The sequence below is a fragment of the Hemiscyllium ocellatum genome, chromosome 10, assembly GCF_020745735.1.
Source record: "Hemiscyllium ocellatum isolate sHemOce1 chromosome 10, sHemOce1.pat.X.cur, whole genome shotgun sequence".
NCBI classification, from domain to species: Eukaryota; Metazoa; Chordata; class Chondrichthyes; order Orectolobiformes; family Hemiscylliidae; genus Hemiscyllium; species Hemiscyllium ocellatum.
The window spans coordinates 53,392,180-53,415,528 of NC_083410.1; the positions used below are offsets into that span (position 1 = coordinate 53,392,180).

The 23,349-nt window shown below is 39.5% G+C and overlaps 1 protein-coding gene across 2 annotated transcripts in view; it reads right to left on the reverse strand.

Annotated features, from left to right (window-relative positions):
- LOC132819764 (neurexin-1-like) overlaps positions 1 to 23,349 on the reverse strand; it is a 957,576-nt gene that overhangs the window by 8,967 nt on the left and 925,260 nt on the right. For both annotated transcript variants that reach the window (XM_060831497.1, XM_060831498.1), the window contains exon 9: positions 11,056 to 11,178. In XM_060831497.1, the coding sequence (XP_060687480.1) occupies positions 11,056 to 11,178 (123 nt within the window). The remainder of the gene's footprint in view (positions 1 to 11,055; positions 11,179 to 23,349) is intronic.

A 23,349-nucleotide genomic window follows, 5' to 3' on the forward strand; every position in this document is an offset into this window, starting at 1 on the left:
TTACTTATATCTTGCAGTTTTTTTGTAAAACCTCTATTTCATTCCATCAAAGTGATAAATATTTATGATCAATGAAAAGTAAACTAAGTACATATTTTCACTCATCAGCAATCGTTCTATTAGGAATAAAGAAAATGCATTGGTTAAAGGAATTTACTTTTTTGCAGGAACATGATAACAAACTGAAGTGTTTGAAATATTATCTTTAAAAAGTGCAAAAGTCAGATGTCACAATCATAAAATATATCTTCGCACAGGCTGGAATCTTGAAATATCTTTTTTTTGTAATGCATGTCCCAGTTTCATATTGACAAATACTGAGATTGCTTTAATGAAGTGCATTTTGAGAACTGAGTATTTAGATTGTGCCAAATTGCACTCCAATACTTCAGAGAGTGGCAGCAGTACTGCGATGTCAATCGAGATCAAAATTCTAAGGTTAGTGCTTGAGAACACGCTAACTGTGGGGTTAATTGATCTCACAACTGTCAAAATGTGTTACAGCAGAAGTGAGAAAGACAGGGCGATATCAGTCCCTGGATTCTGGGTAAATGCTGACACTTTAGTGAACAATAAAAATCAATTTAACCTTGTGGTACCTTCTGGATTTTTTGTAACTGAGCAGTTACTGTAAGCATTTTCACTCAGACTTCTTCTATCCTTGAATAGTAATTCAAAACCATGTATATATCCATGACAGGTACTAATGTTTCTTTTACTAAATTCATCCCGAGTGTGAGGCTTTTGTTTATTTTTAAGTAATAATTTTATATCTCGGGCTCAGTTAGCACAGTTGGCTGAGGGACTAGACTGTTGTGCAGAATACAGTTATGTATGGGCTATGGTAATTGAATGAGGTCTGCTCTCACTGCTTGCCCCACACTTGTGGAATAGATCCCCTCAAGTTATATATCATGAAATGATTAGATTAAATTACTTACAGTGTGGAACAGGCCCTTCCTGCCCCACAAGTCCACACGGACCCTCCAAAGAGTAACCGACCCAGACCCATTCCCCTACATTTACCCCTTCATCTAACACTACGGGCGATTTAGCATGGCCAATTCACCTAACCTGCATATTTTTGGACTGTGGGAGGAAACCAGAGCACCCGGAGGAAACCTAGGCAGACAGAGGGAGAATGTGCAAACTCCACACAGACCGTTGCCTGAGTGCTAACCTCTGTGCCACCATTCACCTCTGGTCCTTTATTGACGCTGGCTCCTTACAAACATACATTTTTGCCTCTACAGTGAAGGATGCCACTTTTGACCTCAGAATGAGGATTAAGCATAACCAAAAGATTCTCACTTCCCATCTCATGTTGTTGCTTTAATTACAATGTCAGTGAATCACCCTGTACTGTATTCCACCAGTGGTCCTTTGCCTTGACATTGGCTGCCCAACATAAATGCAGCTCTTGATGTATGGACACATGATGGGGGCAAGATGAGTGGAGTATATTTTAAACTCTGGTTGGCAGTATTATAAATCAGTCATATGACATGCGGTTAGTGGCCTGGCCCAAGGCTGCAAAGTTACAGCTGGGTCTGCCTCTGGTGATCTAGCAGCTGTGGTTATACTTTACATGACTCGGGCAATTAGTGACCTGAAGTTGTGGTTCTGCCCCTCTGAGGTGAGGGCTGGCAACTGCAAGCTGTATTTGTGGGCAAGACGGTGAGATGGAAGAGAGTGAACTCCACCCCAGAACACCCTCCCCGGCCTCTATGTGGGTTCCCAACCCACATCTATGTGAAAGAATTGGCTACTTGACCAATAGCTTTGCAATCGAGGCATAGAGCAGGAGGGCCATGTCGCACAAGTAGCCAGTGTCTGTGGTATTAAAGGGGCAGCTGGTAACATCCTGCATGCATTGGTCAACATCATACATTTGACAAGGAGAAATGGAGGACTACATATCGTGGAGGGAAGCTGTGTATCTCACTGGAGGAGAGTCCTAAATATATTTTTCCACCTGAAGGGAGTAACTAGCAAGGTTTCTTATCAAAGGTAAAGGGATTATTCAGCAAGGAAGGTACCATGTTACCAGGCCAAACTAACTCATGGCAGGACAAGGGGGCCCACATGCAACTCATGGACGAGGAGAGCTCATGTTGGTGAGGGCACTGCCCACTCGCCCATGCAGCTGCCAGAGACAACGAAATGGAGTTGGCATCTAGGATGGCAGTCAAAGGATTGAAGGTCTAGATGCTGAATCCCAGTGGGTATGACGAATCCCTGGAGTATCTATAAGGACAAATATCCAGCAGGACCTGCTTGGAGATGTGGCTGGGTTATGAGAGGATTTGTGTACTATGGCAAGGATTTCGGAAGTGACCATCTGGAATATTGCATTGATCCAGTCGTCAGAGTGCTCTGCCTCTGCTCTGGTGAGGCTGGTGACTGTCTCGGAGGGCCAGATCCAACTGATTATAGGAGCACTGAGAGGTGCTATGACCTGTAGCCCATCACCCTGGCTGGATTCTCAGGAGGTGGAACCAGGGCCACAGGGGCCTGATATGACATGGCATTGTCTGTCTCAGGTAAGCATGGAGGAACCATCAGCAGGTGCTGCCACCTGGAGGTTCCTCTCAAGGTGCTTCGGATGGAGTCATATTTCCCTGCATTACTCAGCCATTGACCCAACCACAGTTTGTTTCTGCAGAGGCAGGAGATATCAGAGCTTGAGCAGTATCCAAGGCTGGTCCTTCATGGCCAAAGCAGATGAGAGAACAGCATGCAAATCTATCCAGCACAGGACATGAAAGCAAATCTAAACAGCACCATCAATAATCACAAGTTGGTGTTTTGTTGTTCTCCAATTGTCCCAAATTGAGGGGAGTTCTGTCCGGGAAATGTTTGTTTTATTCACATCATATGTATATTCATAGCTTTATTGATGCTTGAAGATGGAGAATAAATATGAAATTATTAGTAGCAGATAATTCAAGATGTTAAAATCGATGTTGGATGGATTTGGGTAACGTGTGGCTATTGTTCTGAATTATAATGTGAACATTCTCTCTTTAGGAGGTGACGTGGTGACAGTGCAGTTAGACTGCAGGCTGTCCACATCGGTACAATGTGTTTTCTCCTGAAACACCTGCATTATTAATACATCGTGTGTCTCACGGCCATCAAGGTCCTTGCAGGGCCCTTCATCTCTCTTCAAAGCACAGATGTATCCCTATCCCTCAGCAGCTCAATTCCCAAAGCATCGTGCCCATTGATCCAGCCTAGCACCTCATAGTTCTTCAACATCTATGGGTCATGACAGCAGCCTGAATACCTGGCACATACTTGCAGCATGTGGAATTGATGGTCACACACTAATTGGACATTAACAGAATGAAAAGCTTTCCTGTCCCTGCCCTCTCCTTCACTGTGTGATCACACAACATTGCCCTTTGATGTGAAGGGCACTGCTTGTCACTGGCCACTCGGGTGTTTCCTTTCTTCCGGGTGGTGGAAATTAAATAAAGATTCGTGCACCTTGTGTCTCTCGCTGTGTCTCACACCTGCGCACACACAATATGGGTGCTGGGGAAAAAATAAGCACTATTGCAGTTAGGCGGTAGTATGGGGAAAAGAAAGAAAAGGAAAATAAAAGAAAAAAAAAAGAAGAAAAGAAAAGCTTTCCTGTTGGCGAATGCTCAGGGCTAGCCTGCTGCTAGTTTCTTTGATTATGTGATAGTCAGTCTACGAAAGTTCTTGTGAAGCTTGTAATCACAAAGAAAACCTCCTCCAGTTGTTTCAGACAGGCTGTTGTGGTTCATTGTGAATTCACTAAATTGCTCAGCACACCTGGCTGTTTAAGCCACAGCAAGTGTACTGTGTGTAGTTCTGGAATCCACGTTATAGAGGGACCTAATAACACAGGAGAAGGTGCAGAGGAGTTTTACTAGAATGTTGCCTGAGTTACAGAGTTTAGTTATTAAGACAGAATGGACAGACTGGGTTTGTTTGCCTTGAAGCAAAGGAGACTGAGGGAGGAACATGATTGAGATGTATAAAATCATGCGAGGCATGAATAAAGTAGACAGGAAGGAACTTTTCTTGTTGGTAGAGGTATAAATGAGCAGGGGCATAGACTTAAACTAGGGGCAGGTGGTTTAGAGGAAACATGTGGAAAAAAAATTCACTGATGGTGGAAATCCACAGCTAACTGTGGGTAGGAGAGGCAGAAACCCTGATAATTTTGAAGAAATTGCTAGCTGCACAAGAGATCATAAGGAGCTCTGGAGAGCATCCATCTTGCTTGGCACTCGGAAATTTGCAACCAGTTCATTTAATTTTTGTAAATTTAGTTGGCTACACAACGCCTCTGGCACACCTTTGAGGGACCATCAACCTATCCTCTGTTGACCCTTCACCCTGTAAACTGAGGGCAACACTGACCCCTTCAGGTCAATACGACAGCTGTGCTTCTCTCCTTCTCATTTACCCGCTCCTTTTTACTGAGGTTTGGTCTCCTGTACGTAAAAATACTTCTATCCCACTTCTGGAATACCTCACAGAATGAAGTACTAACGAGACAACAATTATGAAGAGAAAGTAGCTGCAGGTTTCAAGTATCCTATACTCACACTAACAAAAAAAAACAGATTTTCAGCTAAACAGAAGTGCTGACGTCGACCAGCTGGCTAAACTGCTGAAGTGTGCCATTGCTTCCAGCAGCTGCTTTTCAATCTGCCCTGACAAGGAAAGTGATTAAAAGTAAAGTAACCCAGCCAGGCTCCATCACACCCAGAGACCACATTGTCGCTGACTGCATATTTCTTTGCAGAAGATTGGCATCTTAATGGGCTGAAACGCTCCACTATTTTCAACATTTGTTGAGCGAGTTCCCGATTTCCTGGGCTGCTGGTCTGCTGTAATCCAGCCTTCCCATGTGACAATGCCAGGAATTCCCAGGTCGAGGAAATGTCCTCCAGAGGCTTCCTGAATGAGCAGCCAGACCACCAGAGTTGTGAACCCGCATATCACATTGTAAATCAAATAACGCAGAACATAAGTCACACTCTGTTCTTAAAGCACAAGATGTCATATTTGAATAAGTGTTCACTATCAGATTGGAAAGTTCAGAGGCATTTAATCAGGCAGAGAAAGTTTATCTGAGTGCGTGTGTGTATGAGAATGGCTGAGTGAATAGTGAGTGGGAAGGATGTGAGAGGGAGAAGGATTGTTTTAGTCAGTAAGATGTTGGAGGCAAGTGAAGTAGGATAGAAATGGTTGAGTGGGAGGGTTGCAGCTAGCTATGGTAGCAGGCAGATGATCTGGGTAGTCAGACCAGGGGGGATTATCAGGTTGGGGTGAGATTCAGATAGTTGAGGAACTGAATGATGTTGATGAGTCAGCCATAGTCGAGAGGTGGGTCAGGTCACATCTGCTTGGGAAGTCAGTACTGATGGGGTGTCAGGTGATCAGAGAGGGGCATTGTGGTTCTATAGTTACTGAGGATTAAATTATGATTTTTCCATTGAACATTCCCAAGTTAACTGTTCAACTCTGTAAAAAAAAAAGAGAAAAAACTGTGGATGTTGAACATCTGAAACAAAAACAGAAATTACTGGAGAAACTCAGCAGCATCAAACTGAAGGGTCACTGGACCCACAATGTTAACTCTGCTTTCTCTCCACAGATGCTGCCAGACCTGCTGCATTTCTCCAGCAATTTTGTTATTGATATAGGAGAGTAAGTCAGAGCAGTTCACGATCCTAGACTCTAACTCAAAGTCAAAGGTACCTTCATAGGGGCTGTGGGGCAGAGCAGTTGCTGTTGGAATTTTCCTTCAAAATTCCCATGAAGTCAGTTCATTGGGACTTCCATGGATGTCTGGTGCCTATCTTGGACCACATGTCTGCTCCAAAACTGGAAGATCTGGATTTGTTGTTTTAAGTTATTTTTAAAAGTAATAAAAGCATAGGAAGCTTTAGCGATGGTACGTATGATGTAATGGCCAGTGAAATCAAAGCACCAGTCCACATGCTTTAAATTGTATTCACTAGAAATCAATGACTTGAACTCCCTGGATATTCAATACCTCAGAGTTAAACTGCTTGTTGGAAATTAACAGAAAAAATTTGCACAATGAAGAGGCAATTACATGAGAATTACTAGTGAGGTTTTTTTTGCATAACAATTTGAATAATCACTTGTATAAATCCAATCGAAAACGTGTGCAATGAGCTAGAACCGCATGGAAATTGCAAATATGGCCATTAAAAAAGACAATTCTGTCTGAACACCTCAGAATGAGACTGAGATACAAAATGATATGGAAGAATAAAACACAATTAACGATGGATGCTGAAGATCTGTAAGAAAAGCAGAAATTGCTGGAGGAACTCAGCAGGTCTGGCACCATATGTGCAAAGAAAACAGAATTAATATTTTGACTCCAGAAGAAAGGTCACTGGACTCAAAACGTTAACACTGCTTTCTCCCCAATGATGAAATGGAGGATGAAGTGTTTGTGGTCTTCATTTAACTTTCGGACTACTTCATTGCTTAGTGAAAGGTGGCTCAGTGACTAGCATTGCTGCCTCACGGTCCCAGGTTCGATTCTGGCCTCGGGTGACTGTCTGTGTGGAGTTTGTACATTCTCCCCATGTCTGCATGGGTTTCCTCTGGGTGCTCCAGTTTCCTTCCACAATCCAAAGATGTGCAGGTCAGGTGAATTAGCCATGCTAAATTATCCATAGTGTTAGGTGGGTAACTCTTCGGAGGATCAGTGTGGACTTGTTGGGCCGAAGGGCCTGTTTCCACACTGTAGGGAATCTAATCTAACCTTATCTGCTCCATCTTTTCTTCAGGCTTTTGAAGAATTACGAGTGTAAACCAACAATTATTTATCTTTTAATGCAGTAAACACTTTTGAAATTATATAACTGTTTATTTATGTTATATGAATGCGTATAAGTTGGTTATGGCCTGGCACTGAGATTTTGCTTCACTGTAGTAATCTGGAATATCAGAACTGAAAAAAATACCCTGACAGAAGACGTGTGCATAAGTGGGTTTGAGGATGCAGAACAGGATGGTCAATTTAGTCAAGAAACAGCCTTGCCAATACTGGTAAGGTGTACAAACCAAAATAAACTATACAGGAGAGCTGTCCTCAAACAGAGATAATAGACATTTTTCTTCTCAGAACAGTAATCATGCCTCCATTAACCGTAGCTGTTGTGATTGATTACAATGTTAGAGATAATGAAGCAGAGACAAACAGCCTGCATTTGTTAAAGTGTGGTTTAGGGAGGCAAATAGAGGCTCCAGGATAGTAGTCATCTGGCAGAGGTACTGGACATGACATGACAGAATTGGCAAAACACAATTCAATGGACAAAACCAATTGTGACTTTAAACGACACAGGGCAATATCAAGAAATGGTAGAAAAGAAGTCAGTCTTTGTAGCTGCAGTAAATTGGGTGATCTGGCCAATGACTTTGAAGCCACATAAGTAAAGCCCCAACAATGGAAACAAAGTCCAACATGCAGGGCTGCTCAGCAACTGGCATCTTCACAATACACTATTGTTTGTGGGTTTAATAAATGTCTATCATCTATAATGAAACAATATCCAAGTTGCTGTGGATTGTTAATAGCCAGAGGAAAGGCTTTAGATCAAGTTGATAGTCATATATAGGTGTAATAAAACAAATCTCTCAGTCTTCCTGAATGAAACTGATAATCAAGAGACACCGATTCATCAGTGCCTGTGCCAGTCAGTTGTCTGGGAGTATCCCTCATGTCACTTTCTGATAGGTTTTAATCCACGTCATCCCAGTCAACCCGAGGAATGCACAGCAGTGTTGAGCAATTCTTCAGGCAAGGCAAAGTAAATGTTGGACATTCTAACTTTTCTACTTTGCTTAACATGAGATACATGGTCCTCTATCTTTTACAAAATTCACTCATAGCATAAGGACATCTCTTGGTAGAGCAGTATTTATTGCCCATCCCAGAGGGCAGTTAAGATTCAACCACATTGCGGTGGGTCTGGAGTCACATATAGACCAGACCAAGGAAAGATGGCAGTTTCCTTCCTAAAAGGACATTAGGGGAACCAGATAGGATTTTCCAACAATCAACAATGGATTCATGGTCATCATTAGACTCTTAACTCCAGATTTTTATTGAATTCAAATCCCATCATGTGCCACTGACCAAGTTCCCAGAACATTACCTGGGTGTCTGAATTAACAGCCTAACAATCATACCACTAGGCCATCACCTCCCCAGTGTAACACCAGAATGAATCTGCAAGGGGATCTTATGGCAGTTAAGAGGTTGAGAACAGGGACAAAAAGGCCTAACTATGTTCCTTGGCTTTGACCGGTGTACTATAACATCAGAATTGAGTGTGGTGCTGGAAAAGCACAGCAGATCAGGCAGTATCCAAGGAGCAGGAGAATCGATGTTTTGGGCAAAAGCCTATAACAACATCCACAGCAAACAAACTGTTGCTTGGCATCACGGGAATCGCAATACTTGAATATCTACTGACTTCTTAAGATCCAGGAGCTCACCACTAATTAAATAAGACCATTAAGCCATAAGACATGGCAGCAGGAATTAGGCCATTTGGCCTGAATCTGCTCCGCCATTCAAACATGGCTGATAGGCCTTTCAACCTCATTTTCTCCCTTTCTCCCCATAACCTTTGGTTCCTTGGCAATCAAGATTTATTGTTTTAAATATACTTTATGACTTGGCCTCCAAAGCCTTCTGTGACAATGAATTCCACAGAATCACCACTCTCTGGCAAAAGACTTTTCTCCTTTTCTCCATCTAATGGGCCTTCTCTTTACTCTAAGGCTGTGCCCTTGGGTCCCAGTCTCTCCTACCAATGGAAACATCTTCCCAATGTCCACCCTGTCCAGCCTATTCAGCTTTCTGTAAGTTTCAGTCAGATCTCCACCTCATCCTTCTAAACTCCATCATGTATTGTCCCAGAGTCCTCGAATGCTCCTGCTATATTAAACCTTTCATTATTGGGATCATTTTGCTCTGTGGTTATTAAAAAAAAACTACTGTCAGGAATAGGGCGAGTCAAGACAATTTCTTAATTTCAGGACTGAGGTGACAAGCTATCCACATGCAGCAGCTACAGTGAACACTCCTTGGTGAGAAGCCTTCCTGCAGGTGGGTTAATCCACTTAAGGGCCTCAACTGGCTGCAGGGTGGGAAGCTCAACCACAGATCTTCCTACCAGTGCTTAATCCTTATGGAGCTGAGGTGGCAGCAGCAATGTGGTTGATGCTTAGGTGCCCTCTGGAATGAACAATAAATGCTGTTGTAGCCAGAGATGCCCTCATCCTATGAATGAATACCAAATTCACTATTTCAGTGCCATTTCACTTTCAACATGGAGGAGCAAGACATTCAGCCTTATATGTGTGTTTGCTAATGGCATTTAAAAGGAATAGAACACGCTCCTAATTGAAAAGGATGTCAGATTAATAGTCCATTAAAAGTAATGGACTCCCATATCTGCTGTAATAAAGAGTAACTGTTGACTTTATTCACTTTCCAGGAACTTAGAAAAATATGAAATAATAAGTCATAAACTACATCCATTGAAGTACAGTATGCATTTAAATGTTCTTTACATTATCATATTAATATTTACTTGAAATATAAAATTAATGCCACAGCACCTACAATGAAACTCTTGAACAGTTTGTGCCTGCTTAGGAATTAAGAGTCTAATAGAACATAGAAAAATACAGCGCAGTACAGGCCCTTTGGCCCTCGATGTTGCACCGATCCCAGCCCATCTAACCTACACTAGCCCACTATCCTCCATTATATGCCTATCCAATGCCCGTTTAAATGCCCATGATGACCATGAATCCATTGTTGATTGTTGGAAAAACCTATCTGGTTCCCCTAATGTCCTTTTGGGAAGGAAATTGCCATCTTTCCTTGGTCTGGTCTACATGTGACTCCAGACCCACTGCAATGTGGTTGAATCTTAACTGCCCTCTGGGATGGGCAATAAATGCTCTTCTAGCAAAAGATGCCCTTATGCTATGAATGAACAGGCAACTGACTGTGTGGAGTTTGCACATTCTCCCCGTGTCTGCATGGGTTTCCTCCGGGTGCTCCGGTTTCCTCCCACAGTCCAAAAATGTGCAGGTTAGGTGAATCGACCATGCTAAATTGCCCGTAGTGTTAGGAGCAGGGGTGAATATAGGGGAATGGGTCTGGGGTTGCACTTCGGCGGGTCGGTGTGGACTTGTTGGGCCGAAGGGCATGTTTCCACACTGTAAGTAATCTAATGTAAAGATATCACGTTACACAACTATTCATCTTACATTAAAACAACTCTCTTCAGAATGAAGAGAATAAATAACTATTTTTTAAACATTCAAGCCATCTCTAATACCTCTTTTGAATTAGGTATAACAGTTTGCAAGCTGTTAAGACTTTGGTAGCCATGAAGCACCATTAATTTTAAAGTGTTTTAAAACTTTATTTCAAAATATTAATTGTAAATATTTACAACAATGCTTTATTTTACCTACATAAGCACATGGAGAGTAATAATACTCTAAATGTTTGCTCCCAGCAGGAGTGAAAATAATTTCCTGTTGTGATATTTTGAGTGATTACTAATTAGCATGTTTTTAGATGTGCCTTGGTTTGGAGCAAAATATAAAAGCAAATTTTCTCTCTTGCCTTCAGAGCTAAAGGTTATACATAGTGGAGCAAATAGCTTTCATGAATTATATGCACTGTGATTTGCCCCTAAAGGGTTGAATCAATTAATAGCATTTTGACTTTGCCATATCAATAAGGTAATTTCTCATCATATATACAACATCTAAAGGAGTAAATAGTTGGCACATTGGTGAAAGATCAATTGAACCAAGATGGATTTGGCAATGAATCAACTACAAATTATTGGTTGCTTAGAAACTCTGCAAGATTTCGTGCTGTTTCTAAGTCTAACAAAACATTTTAAGAAAAAGATCAAAAATTCGTATGTGTTATGAGAAATATTGGAGTCCATCTGAGGGTTACAAATCAACCAGAAATGTTATTACCTTCAATAGGCTGTAGTTCATCCACTATTAGCTTCAGGGATTTTCCTCGACGACTCACACGAACAGTGTGCCACTCATTGTCATTGAGATTTTGTCCAGCAAAAAGCATTTCTGGACCCTTGCCTGCATAAGAATATGGCAATGGATGATTAGGTTGTGAATTCAATTCTAAACTTATTACATTTCCTTAGACTTGAACCCCAGTGAATGAATAAAAGTACTTGAGAAAGGAAAGCAATATTAAAATCCATAACAAAACTATGCTTTACATCATTATTCTAGGTCAAGTCAAGAAAAAGAAACATATTATGAAATCATGCATATCAATACATACTTAAAATACCAGTACAATTGTCTGTCACGTATAGGCACAAGTGTCTCCTTCATTACAGGAAATCCATTTTTCAGCACTCAACTTATTATTTCCTTGGCAATTGTTTAATTGAATTTGGAACAATTTCATGCTTTGGGTATAACAATGTCCAACAATCATGAAGCATGCACATTGCTGAACTATCCTTTCCAACTGTGTAACAGAATCCTGTTACATTTTATTTACCTTCTACCAATCTACTCTCGTTTTCCATTCAAGTACAAAATGCAAGTGCAATGGGTTTCATGCATTATCCTTTCAATTTCCATCTACTTCAGACATCTGTCCTCCCTGCCTCCGTTGTATTATTGCTGACAAAGCTATCAACTCTCTTGAAGTATCTTCCTTGATCCCTTATCCCTTGCCAAATCTTTCCCTACTTTCAATGATCTTCGCAGAAATTACCCTTTTAATGGAAATAAAATAAAAGACTGTTGATGCTGGAAATCTGAAACAAAACATAAGCTGCCGTAGAAGCTCAGTAGGTCTGGCAGCATCGGTGGAGAGAAAGCAAAGTTAACATTTCTCCCCACAGATGCTGCCTAAGTTGTTGAGTTTCTCCAACAATTTCTGTTTTTGTTACCCTTTTGACTATATCTGTGCCATTTTCCTGAAATCCTCTCTGTCTCCTCCTCAGTGTCAAATTACACAATTGAGGTATTTTAGGTGTTAATGAAAAGCAAGTTTTTGTAATAGTGTGATGCATGAATTAATGTAAAAATTACTTCTCTGAAAAGTCTGACATTTCATTCTCTGGATGTGGACATAACTGGGAAGACCAGCATTTATTGCCATCCTTTAGTTCCAAAGAAAGTGTCAGGCACACTTCTTGAATTGTTGGTAACAGTTTGATGCAATTTATTGCTGTGATATAAGCTTGCATGATTACTTCAGAAGGTTATGAAAGGTTAAACATGTTGATGGGGAAGATTGGAATCAAATCCAGATCAGAGTGGGTAAAGTCAGTACATTTCTTCTCCAAAGGTCATTAATACACTATCTTTTTGAAAACGATAATATCAGTTTTATTCAGACCAGGTTCCTATTTTCCTTTTTTTAAAACAAAAATCAAACATACCTTACAAGATATGCTATTGTAACATTTGAATAAATATTCGCCACACAATCATACATATACTATGAAAGGGGAAGCAAACAAAAAAAAAACTCTATGAACATTGACAATAGCCTACGGTGCAATTGTCTGATCAGCCTTCTCAATCATTCGCAATGACAATAACGAACAGAGCCAAATATCAACAGAGTGATATTTGGCTCTGCAGACCTGGGTTCAATTCCCGACTCAGGCGACTGACTGTGTGGAGTTTGCACGTTCTCCCCGTGTCTGCGTGGGTTTCCTCCGGGTGCTCCGGTTTCCTCCCACAGTCCAAAGATGTGCGGGTCAGGTGAATTGGCCATGCTAAATTGCCCGTAGTGTTAGGTAAGGGGTAAATGTAGGGGTATGGGTGGGTTGCGCTTCGGCGGGTCGGTGTGGACTTGTTGGGCCGAAGGGCCTGTTTCCACACTGTAAGTCTAATCTAATCTAAAAAAAATGTTGTGTTTTAGAAAAAAAGGAATCAAGGATCAATGTCCCAGAGTTTAAGTCAATAAAATAAGCTTTTGAGGGTGAAAAAGAAATTATGATATAATATTTCAGTCATGATTGGGAGATTTCAGTCTTTGCAAAGTGCATTTGCAAGCAAAAAAGCTGCCACAATGGATAAAACAACACAATAATTAAACTCCATCTTAAATACATGGTGAAATGGAAAAAAAAAAGTGCAACACATGGTGACAGTCTGCCTCCACTTTCTGTGGAGGAGTAGCCTCATAACTGAGCTTGAAAACATAGCTATTGCTGCTCTTATAGACCTTCACCAATGTACTTTGACACACAACATAGCCCTTAGCATTACTTTACATGAATGGTTGTATGCCTCAAAGCTCATTCTATGCAAGCTGCAGGATATCTCAACATCTAAAATTGGAGTTACATTTAAATATTACAAATACAAAAATAGCAGACACCCATCAAAGCACTTGTAAATTGAAGTGGAAAATTAAATGAGGTGCTGAATGGAAAACTGCACAGAAGTGTTTTTAAGAAGGGCCACTACACTCTGATTTCCCTCCACAAATGCTGCCAGACTAGCTGAGTTTTTCCAACAATTTCTGTTTTGTTGCACAGCAGTGCTGATTTTTATTCAAATTGGAATTGATTCAAGTGCTTGATTAGTTAAACCAACTTCAGTTTTTTTATTGGACAAAATTAATCAGAAAAATTAGTTTAATTATTGTGGGCATGATCAGTCCTGGTATTTAATTTCTTCCAAACAAGCAGCAAGTTCAATACCTTCTGTTTACTCAATGAGGTTAGTCATACTCATAGGATTAAATTTATGGGCACAATAGGAAATTGTATTATTCACACAATCCAAAGGTAAAATAAGTTTTCAGGTACATTCTATTAATTTAATCTTTTAATGTATGAATCTAATAATTCCTAGTTGTAACCTATGAAATGTATGATCTAATCAATTCTGAGTCTGGATTTTCATGTCAGAATAGGGGTAGATGGTACTTCAAAACAGTGAACATAATTCTTGGATTTCTACTTTCACCCTCATTATTTGCTTATTTTTGCTGGTGAGTTATAAAGGTGCTGCTAGTGAGCCTGCATGCTGCAGTCTTGAACTCGCTTCATAGCAGCGATGAATGGTTTATACATCCTGCAATTTTGACAGAGTCGGACAGCGTTTTGGAGATGTAGTTCACTGCTCTTAAGTTTAAAGGTGGTTTACATTTCTGTTTTTATGTTCTTAATTATGTTTTAAAGGTTTTTGTAAAGCTTTTATATTTTAAAGCAGTATTGGACTATGGAATTCCTTATTTAAAAATAGAGAGACCATGCAACTGACTAGCATTGTGTAAGGGTTCAAATGCATTTGTGTCCTTTCTAAAATGGGTAAAGTTCTACTCTGCATTCTATCATATGAAAAATCAGAACCTCAATGTATATAGGGACCACTGTCACTTAGACAAGAGGAGTTTGTTGACTGCCACAAAATACTCTCACTGTGCATGTGCAAAAAGTGCATGCACAATACCCATGTCAGTACTGCCAGTGATGCATTTCATTCTGTTCACTCATATTTACTGTACTTACTTGGGCACCACCATATTTTAGATTGGCAGAGTTTTCACAACTTGTGCTTGCATAGAACTTTCCTCAAATGCAGTGTGAAACTTTGTTTCATAAACTTGACATTTGCTGAACCTTTGAAACATTCTTCCCATATCCTCCGGATACAGAACCGATACTTTATAATAATGCTGTCATGTTTTTTTCTTATCAAGAAATAAACACTTTCTTGTTTATTTTTAATTTTTTTTGGACTAAAGCATGCCCACCACCAATCATATATAAAATTGACAAAAATTTCTGGAATGCTCCAATCAGCAATTACTAGGATAGGCTCAGACACAGTCATCCTAGAATGTCATACTCTTAGACTATGGGGACCTTGCAGTCAACTGACACAAATGAACAGTTAACACTGCATCGCACCACAGAAGACTCTACAACTCTACAAGAGTGAGAACAAAAAGGTGCTAAAGAAAACTCGTTGAGCCTGAATGAGCACCAATAGCTCAAAATATCTCCCATACAATGATCAATAGGTTTTGACCAGAACCACAGACAGTTACTCTATTCGGTCTTGTGGAATTGCTAATACTTCCATTTATTTCCCCCAATGAATACTGGACTCTGGGCCAGAGGGAAATAAACCAACTGTTAAATTGAAACTGACACTTTAATGGACATATCACGTGATTTAAACTCTTTGATTCTTAGAAATCAGTTTCAATTATACATTTCTGAACACTTGCCTCATTCTGATGAAAATCTAGTTAACAGTAAAGATTCTAACTGGTGACATCACAACAAGACCCAGAGCCATAGAATATAGCAGCAGGAGTTGGCCATTCACACCTCTGAGCCAGCTCCACCAATCAAAATGACCACAGCTGACCATCTAACATAGTGCCATGTACCAAATTTCTCCCCTTACCCATTGATCCTTTTAACCCTAAGACTGCCTATAATCTATAATTCCTTTGAAATCTAGTCCCAGAAGAAACTTTGTTTTCACATGAAAAGGGAAAAACACATCTGCGCACCAACATTAGGCCCCTGGGAAATCATCAACTGAAAAACAATTCTGAAAATTTATCCAACTGCATCCATCTGAATTAGACCTTTCCTGGAAATGAAGCCTTTAGGACACTGATTTTCTGGCCACAAGTTTTAAAAATTGTGTGAATTAATGTCCAGCTCTTTATTTCATTTTATCAATATTGTAAATGTCTTTCCTTCCTTCCACCTTGTATATGTCCGAGTGTGAATATTTTTTGCAACAATTATCTGCAGGGTTTGAATGCATGAATGAACCATTCTTTTCATTTCTCTCAAAAGAGAGTTTGTTGGGGATCATTTAAAAATTGGACTTCACAAGCAAAGCATTTGGGGGATTCACAAGGGAATATTTCAAAAGGGAAGAAAATATGAAAAATATTTGAAAAGGATCTCTGCTTAGAGACTGAAGAGAAGAAACAATAAAAAAAAACTATTTCATAGCAGGTTACAACGCACATAAATTCCTTATAAAGATATGTTAGTGTTCTGAAGTGGTGACAAAACAGCCTTAAACATTACATGAAACAAATGGCTTTATGAGCAAAGATAGTTTCAGAATTACACACTACCATCAGTTCTAATGAAAAATGAATGCTAAGCATCATCTTTGACTAGAAGAAACTTCCAAGATGTAGTAATTTATCTTAAAATAATTATGGATTTGCATATTGGTAGTGTATAGATCACAGCAGGTTAGGCAGCATCCAAGGAACAGGAAATTCGACGTTTCAGGCCAGAGCCCTTCATCAGGAATGACTGATGAAGGGCTCTGGCCCGAAACGTCGAATTTACTGTTCCTTGGATGCTGCCTAACCTGCTGTGCTTTAACCAGCAACACATTTTCAGCTCTGATCTCCAGCATCTGCAGACCTCACTTTTTACCCCTAGTGTATAGATCAGTCTGATATGCTTTGAAGTCCTTCCAGATTGCAATTAGTTATGGTCAAATATGACTAACCAGCTACAAGGAATACATTTTCTAGGAATTAACTGAAAACACTTGTGTCCCTACATCAGTGGCTACAGAATTCCAAATTATTGCTAACTTTTACAAATTTGCTGCACTCTGTTTGGATCTCACTAGCTGCAAGATGCATCCATTCTGCTCTGCTGAGATAATGAGCCCATCTAGCATCTTCTCAGGCCTGATTAAGTATCCTGATCTAATTTAACATTCTTATGGATTCTTTTTTTAAAAATCTACACATGTTCACCAGTTTTAAGAAATTGGTCATATGTCATTACCCAAAGTGTATGAAAAATAACAGCATTGCAATCAGTGACATTCTTTTGATCTGTCATTTTATAATTAAACATTTCTTTTGTATTTTCTATATCTTTGTGCCCATTCATGACTTACCACATAATTTCAGAAACCTTAGAAGAAATTAGAATAATAAAAGCTAGATTGAAACAGGAATCATTTCATACATTGATATAACTAACACAGAATAAGACACGGAAACTCGTTTTATTTAATACTGTACTGGTGTAGTAATATATCCACACTATATCAAATAGATTTTCAACACAAAAACAAATTTCTGAGCATGCCAATGTCCTTTATCTTATGTTTGGGATGTAAACATAGAAATTAAGACTGGATTGTGACTTCATAATCAAAAATTTAAGTTATATCTTGCAGAAATTTGAGACGATGTTTGGTTGATGTTCAAGCTACATATGGATAGGAGAGAATATTATGAGAAAGGCATTGTTAAATATCTTATTAATCATATTTGCTATAATAAACTATGTTTAGTACTGACTATGCAACATTTAGAAGTGAGTTTTGAGTATCAATCACAGCACAACAGTGCATTGAAAACTGAAATGCCCTATAGTTACTTCTGAGAGAATTAAATTTGCTAGCAATCTGATTCCTCATCTTTTGACAGGGAAATGTGTTTGCTTCCACAAAATGAAAACCCGACAATTAAATCTTGCGTCTGCCTCAGTACATAGTGAAAAAATTAGTTGTGCAACTCTTCAGTTGTATATTTAGAAATAAAATTATAAATATTAATGCTTTATTTGACCAATTGATCAGAACTTGACATATCTTTTTTCAAATATTAATTTGCCTTCTAGAATATATGCACTGAGAATTCATTTATAGTATCAAAGACTTGAATATCACCAAATGTACCAATATTGAAAGAAGCTAAATTTGATAATTTCACATTTGTATTGCAGATATTGTTTGACACAGGTTTTTGTTTTCATAGTATTGTAATCTAAAATAATTACATGATTCAGCAACTGCATACAGCTCAGTGCATATGTAATATTCTTCAGCAGAATATTGCAAAACAATATACCGCCTTGCTGGATTTGCACTAACTTTAAAAAAGCATATAACTAGTACAAAAGAACATTGGGTTATGTCCAAGAAGTGTCTCATTGCTGAAGTTAATAATAAAGTCTTGATATTTACAAGATTGTATCAGCATTTGCCACAGAAAAGCAAAATATCTCCACTTTTATAATATCTCATTGCAGATGTAACATATGTAAGACACTACAGCTGCTGTAAGACAGAAATATTTTCCTAAAAATACTGAACACATATTCAACAAGTCAGGTCAGTGGAGACAGAAACGGAGGTAGTGTTTCTGATTTGGCTGTGTTTGCATCAATATAAAGTCAAACCCCTATTCCAGTGATGTGTAATATGCAAGATTAAGGTGTATATGGCTACACCTATGCATCTGGCATAGATTTTGCCAGGCGTTTGTACTTCAAACAAAAAAAACAGCAGTGTAAGTATATCCTCTTCTTTCATATTATTCACTTCTTTCCTTTTCTTGTCTGGTTGGCATAGCTGATTTTCTGATCAAAATATGCATGCCTACTCATGTTTTTATGCAAAGGAGATGGCAGGGCAGAGAGGTATGGACTAATATCAGTGGTTTGACATATTTCTCCACAGCTGGAACAGCAGCCATTAGTAGCACATCCACAATTTTCTTTTGCTTTATTCAAAGGCTCAGGGTGGCCGCCATTGGGGAAGATGAATGCATTCAATTTCCTCTGGGAACTCAACAATGTATTGAAAGGATCAAATTGATATAGGCTATAAATAAACATATTTTCTCTGGTTCTGAAGAAAGTTCATTGATCTGAAACACTACCTCCATTTCTGTCTCCACTGACCTGACTTGTTGAATATTTTCAACATTTAAAAAAAATTGTCTTAGAGCATCTCTGGTATCTTACATATGTTACATCTGCACTGAGATACAGAACAACCTCAATTATCCGAACAAGGCAGGTTGCGGGGGGGTATTTTGTTTGGATAACTGATCGTTTGGATAACTGATCAGGTTCCCATGGTGGCGGAAATAGCAGGAACAGGGTCCTGTGGCAGCGGCAATAGCAGGAACAGCCTTCTGTGCCAGCAGCAAGAGCAGAAGCAGGGTTCCCGTGGTGACAGCAATAGCAGGAACAGGGTTCCCATGGAGATGCAATAGCAGGAACAGGATTCCCATGGCAATAGTAATAGAAGGAACAGGGCCTTCTGGTGGTGACAATAGCAGGAACACGGTTCTGTGGTGATAGCAATAGCAGGAACAGGGCCTCCTGGTGGTGGCAATAGCAGGAACAAAGATTCCCGTGGCGTCAGCAATAGCAGGAACAATGTCCTATGGCAACAGCAAAAGCAGGAACAGAGTTCCCAAAGCAGTGGCAATAGCAGGAACAGGGTCTTGCGATGGTGGCAATAGCAGGAGCAGGGTTCCTGCGGAGATGGCAGTAGCAGGAACAGGGTTCCCGTGGAGACAGCAATAGCAGGAACATGGTCCTGTAGCGAGGGCAAAAGCAGGAACAGGGTTCCCATGGAGAGGGCAATAGCAGGAACATGGTCCTGCAGTGAAGTTAATAGCAGGAAAAGGGTTCCATGGTGACCTTGTCCCTGCTCTCACTGCCATCCCAGGCTACCTGTTCTCACTGTGCTTTTTAAAAATGTTATAACATTTTTATGTGACCTTGAGGACTTGTTCAAATAATCTGATATTTGAGTAATTGATCTTCAGATAACGGAGGTTGTTCTGTATTATACAGGTGGAGTCTATTTTGGTTTTCTCTGGCAAATGCTGTTATAATCTTGTAAATATCAAGATCTTATTACAATACAATTAACACATTAAATTCTGTCCTTTACAATACGGTTTACATTTATATTCAAAATAAGAAAAGCAAATTGCGTTGAATCTCAAAATGAATACTCCAGCCAGTAACATTAGATTATACGTCAATTCTGCGTTAGTTAAAATCTTCACACAGTTTGGACAATGGTGTTGAGATGAGGTAAAGGTTCATTTTCTGTGGTATGTCTTTTCTATTATAACTTGGTGTTATTACTGCTGATATTGTAATGTAGAGCGGGTTGGCAATTTCTCCTTCTACAAAAAGAAGTAATGAAAGCTAGTGGTATAGCCTAAGAAGGGAACATTGGAGAGTGAGCAACAGTACGAACAGCTACACAAACATTCCCTTAAGATTGAAGGTATTCTTCTCCTTACAAACAAGGATATTATCAGTGCATGTAGAGTTCCAAACTGTGGTCATGTACTCAGCAGCACAATTTCCGTCAAAATCATTTAAGATGATAAAATAACCCTATAGCAAATAGTTGAAAACAATAAAAGCTGTAAAACTGAAGTCTGTAACTGAGTCCAAACAAAACAGTGTAATATTCCCTGCTGTGGTTTCAGCTGCAATAAATCTTTGACAGTGCAGGCTTTTTTCCAAACAGTTTTCTGGCACTGACAGACAGATTATAATTTCTTGAACAGAACAAAGGAGAAAGCACTTTTCTAATTTTACACTTCAGATGCATGCTTATGTGTATCAGAAGTTCTGGTATGAGCTACATACAATTTTCTGTACTTTAAATTAAAAGATAATGTTTGACATTAAAACACAGCTCTGACAAGAATAGGGTTTGCTGAAGTGAGAAAATTAACCAGAGCACCTTCTGAAATGAAAGTGATTTATTTACTCCATGCTTGGATTAATAGAACTTGCACCCAACAACTAGCTGTTGGATGCTCACACTTTCTCTCATTGCTTTAGAACATACAAAGATAGAACAGGGGATTGTTACTTTTTGAATTGACTTATCTATTCAAACTTAGTTGCAGATAAGTTAGTGAACAGAGTTGTAAAGAGTTATCAAATACATACAGCACAATAACTAATCTAACACGAATACATATAAACTGAGTCAGTAGCTTAAAATAATATCAATACTTCTTAATGCCATCCTTTCACAAAATTAAGTGAAACTTTAGGCCACTAAATGATGTAAGGATACAAAATCTGAAAAAACGGAGGTAGCAGACTGTCTGGTTAAGAATACATATTTGAAAATTCTGAGGCATGCTGCATGCAATCTTTTTACTATTAGTCTAAATGGGTAAGAAGTCCTGGACAGAGCATACAAAATTTCTGATAGGCGTTCCCCACATAAAAGGCTAAACTTAATAAACATAAGCTGTGAAACTTTTCTTAATACTTGTTCTTCTTTTTTACTGTTATGAGATCCCATCAATGTTATTTAAAGCCATCGTCAGCTACATTCACGTTAGTTATTAATTAATTTCTATTGGCTGTGGCTGTGAAATCTTTTGTAATGGGTTGCTAACAACTCCAGGAATAGTAAGATGATTTTATCCTGACATCAATAGTTCTGCATAGACCCTTTCAGAATGGAAATTGGTGCAGTGACATTGGTACATTTTTATTTCATACCAAAGGACAATAGGTTGAACCTATAGGTCTACCCATAGAGTAGACAAACTGCTGGATGAGCAATAAGGAGTGGAAAATGAGAGGAAGAAGGGTCCACAGTAGAACACATCCAACCAAGGTATTCAGGTTGTGATTGTCCAAACAGAATGCCAGTGAATGTGTGAAATATCTCTGTTCTATTATGGTCCTCACTAAAATCTGCTCCCTATTGCAACTATCATTGCAACCTCAGAGCAGGACAAACACACAACTGCCACTGGCTATGATAGTGATCATAGGTGTACACCTTTATATATCTGACTCCTTCCATACTGGAGCAGATGATATTCCATTATCACTTAGTATATCAGCTTCTACTGTACAAAAGAAAAAAGTCTTCATTTACTGGAGAAAAGCAAGTGGAGAAAGCAGCAATTATTGAAACTATTTTCATGGCACAGAATGTGATCGCATTATCCTGCAACCACTGCATGTCATACTGTAAATCTAAAGGATTCCACTCCCTTAATAACCATCTGCAATACATCATGCAGGTTAATACCTGAAACCTAATTGCTGGCACAATGCTTTCACTCTGGAACTATTGTCTATGTCATTTATATTTGACCAATCACTAAGTGGTGACACAATCTATCGTTTGATAATGATTCGGATGCTCAATTTATGCACATGGGAAGCATGCATAATATAAACGTCATATTGTCACTCAAATTGAAATGGAACAAAACACTAAGATGCACCCTTGTAAGCCTCTTCTGCACCCTCTCCAAATGCAATTCTCTAAGTGAAGCCTAACCAAAGTCTTATAAATCTGCAACATCCTGATCTTTGTATTCAATTCCCCAATCAATAAAGGCAAGCATGTCATATGCCTTCTTTACCTATCAACTTGCATGGACACTTTCAGGAAGCTGTGGACTTGAACTCCAAGATTCCTTTGTACATCAATACTCTTCAGGGTCCTGCCATTAACTGTGTACTTTTCCTTAACATTTGATCTCCCAAAGAGCTGCATTTCACACTCACCCGAATTAAATTCCATCTTCCCTCTCTCTGCCCATATCTGCAACTGATCTATATACCGCTGTATCCTTTGATAATCTTCTACATTATCCACAATTCCACTGATCTTTGTATCATCGGCAAACTTAGTAACCCACCTATCTACATTTTGATCTAAGTCAAGACCTTGGAGTGCAGGTCCATAGCTCCTTGAAAGTGGAGTCGCAGGTAGACAGGATAGTGATTCTGGATTAGATGTGCTGGAAAGGCACAGCAGTTCAGGCAGCATCTCTCCACCCTTCAGGCACTCTGCCTGTATTCCTGATAAAGGGCTTTTGCCCGAAACGTCGATTTTACTGGCCTAGGATGCTGCATGAACTGCTTTGCTTTTCCAGCACCTCTAATCCAGAATCTGGTTTCCAGCATCTGCAGTCATTGTTTTTACCTAGATAGGAGAGTGAAGAAGGCATTTGGTATGCTTTCCTTTATTGGTCAGAGTATTGAGAACAGGAATTGGGAAGTCATGTTGCGGCTGTACAGGACATTGTTCAGGCCACTGTTAGATTATTGCGTGCAATTATGGTCTCCTCTTGGAAAGATGTTGTGAAACTTGAAATGGTTCAGAAAAGATTTACAAGGATGTTGCCAGGGTTGGAGGATTTGGTCTATAGAGAGAGGCTGAACAGGCTGGGGCTGTTTTCCCTGGAGCATTGGAGGCTGAGGGGTGACCTTATAGAGGTTTACAAAATTATGAGGGGCATGGACAAAGTCTTTTCCCTGGGGTCGGGGAGTCCAGAACTAGAGGGCATAGATTTAGGGTAAGAGGGGAGAGATATAAAAGAGACCTAAGGGTCAACTTTTTCATGCAGAGGGTGGTACGTATATGGAATGAGCTACCAGAGGATGTGGAGGAGGCTGGTACAATTGCAACATTCAAGAGGCCGGATGCTGGCAGGTGGGACTAGAT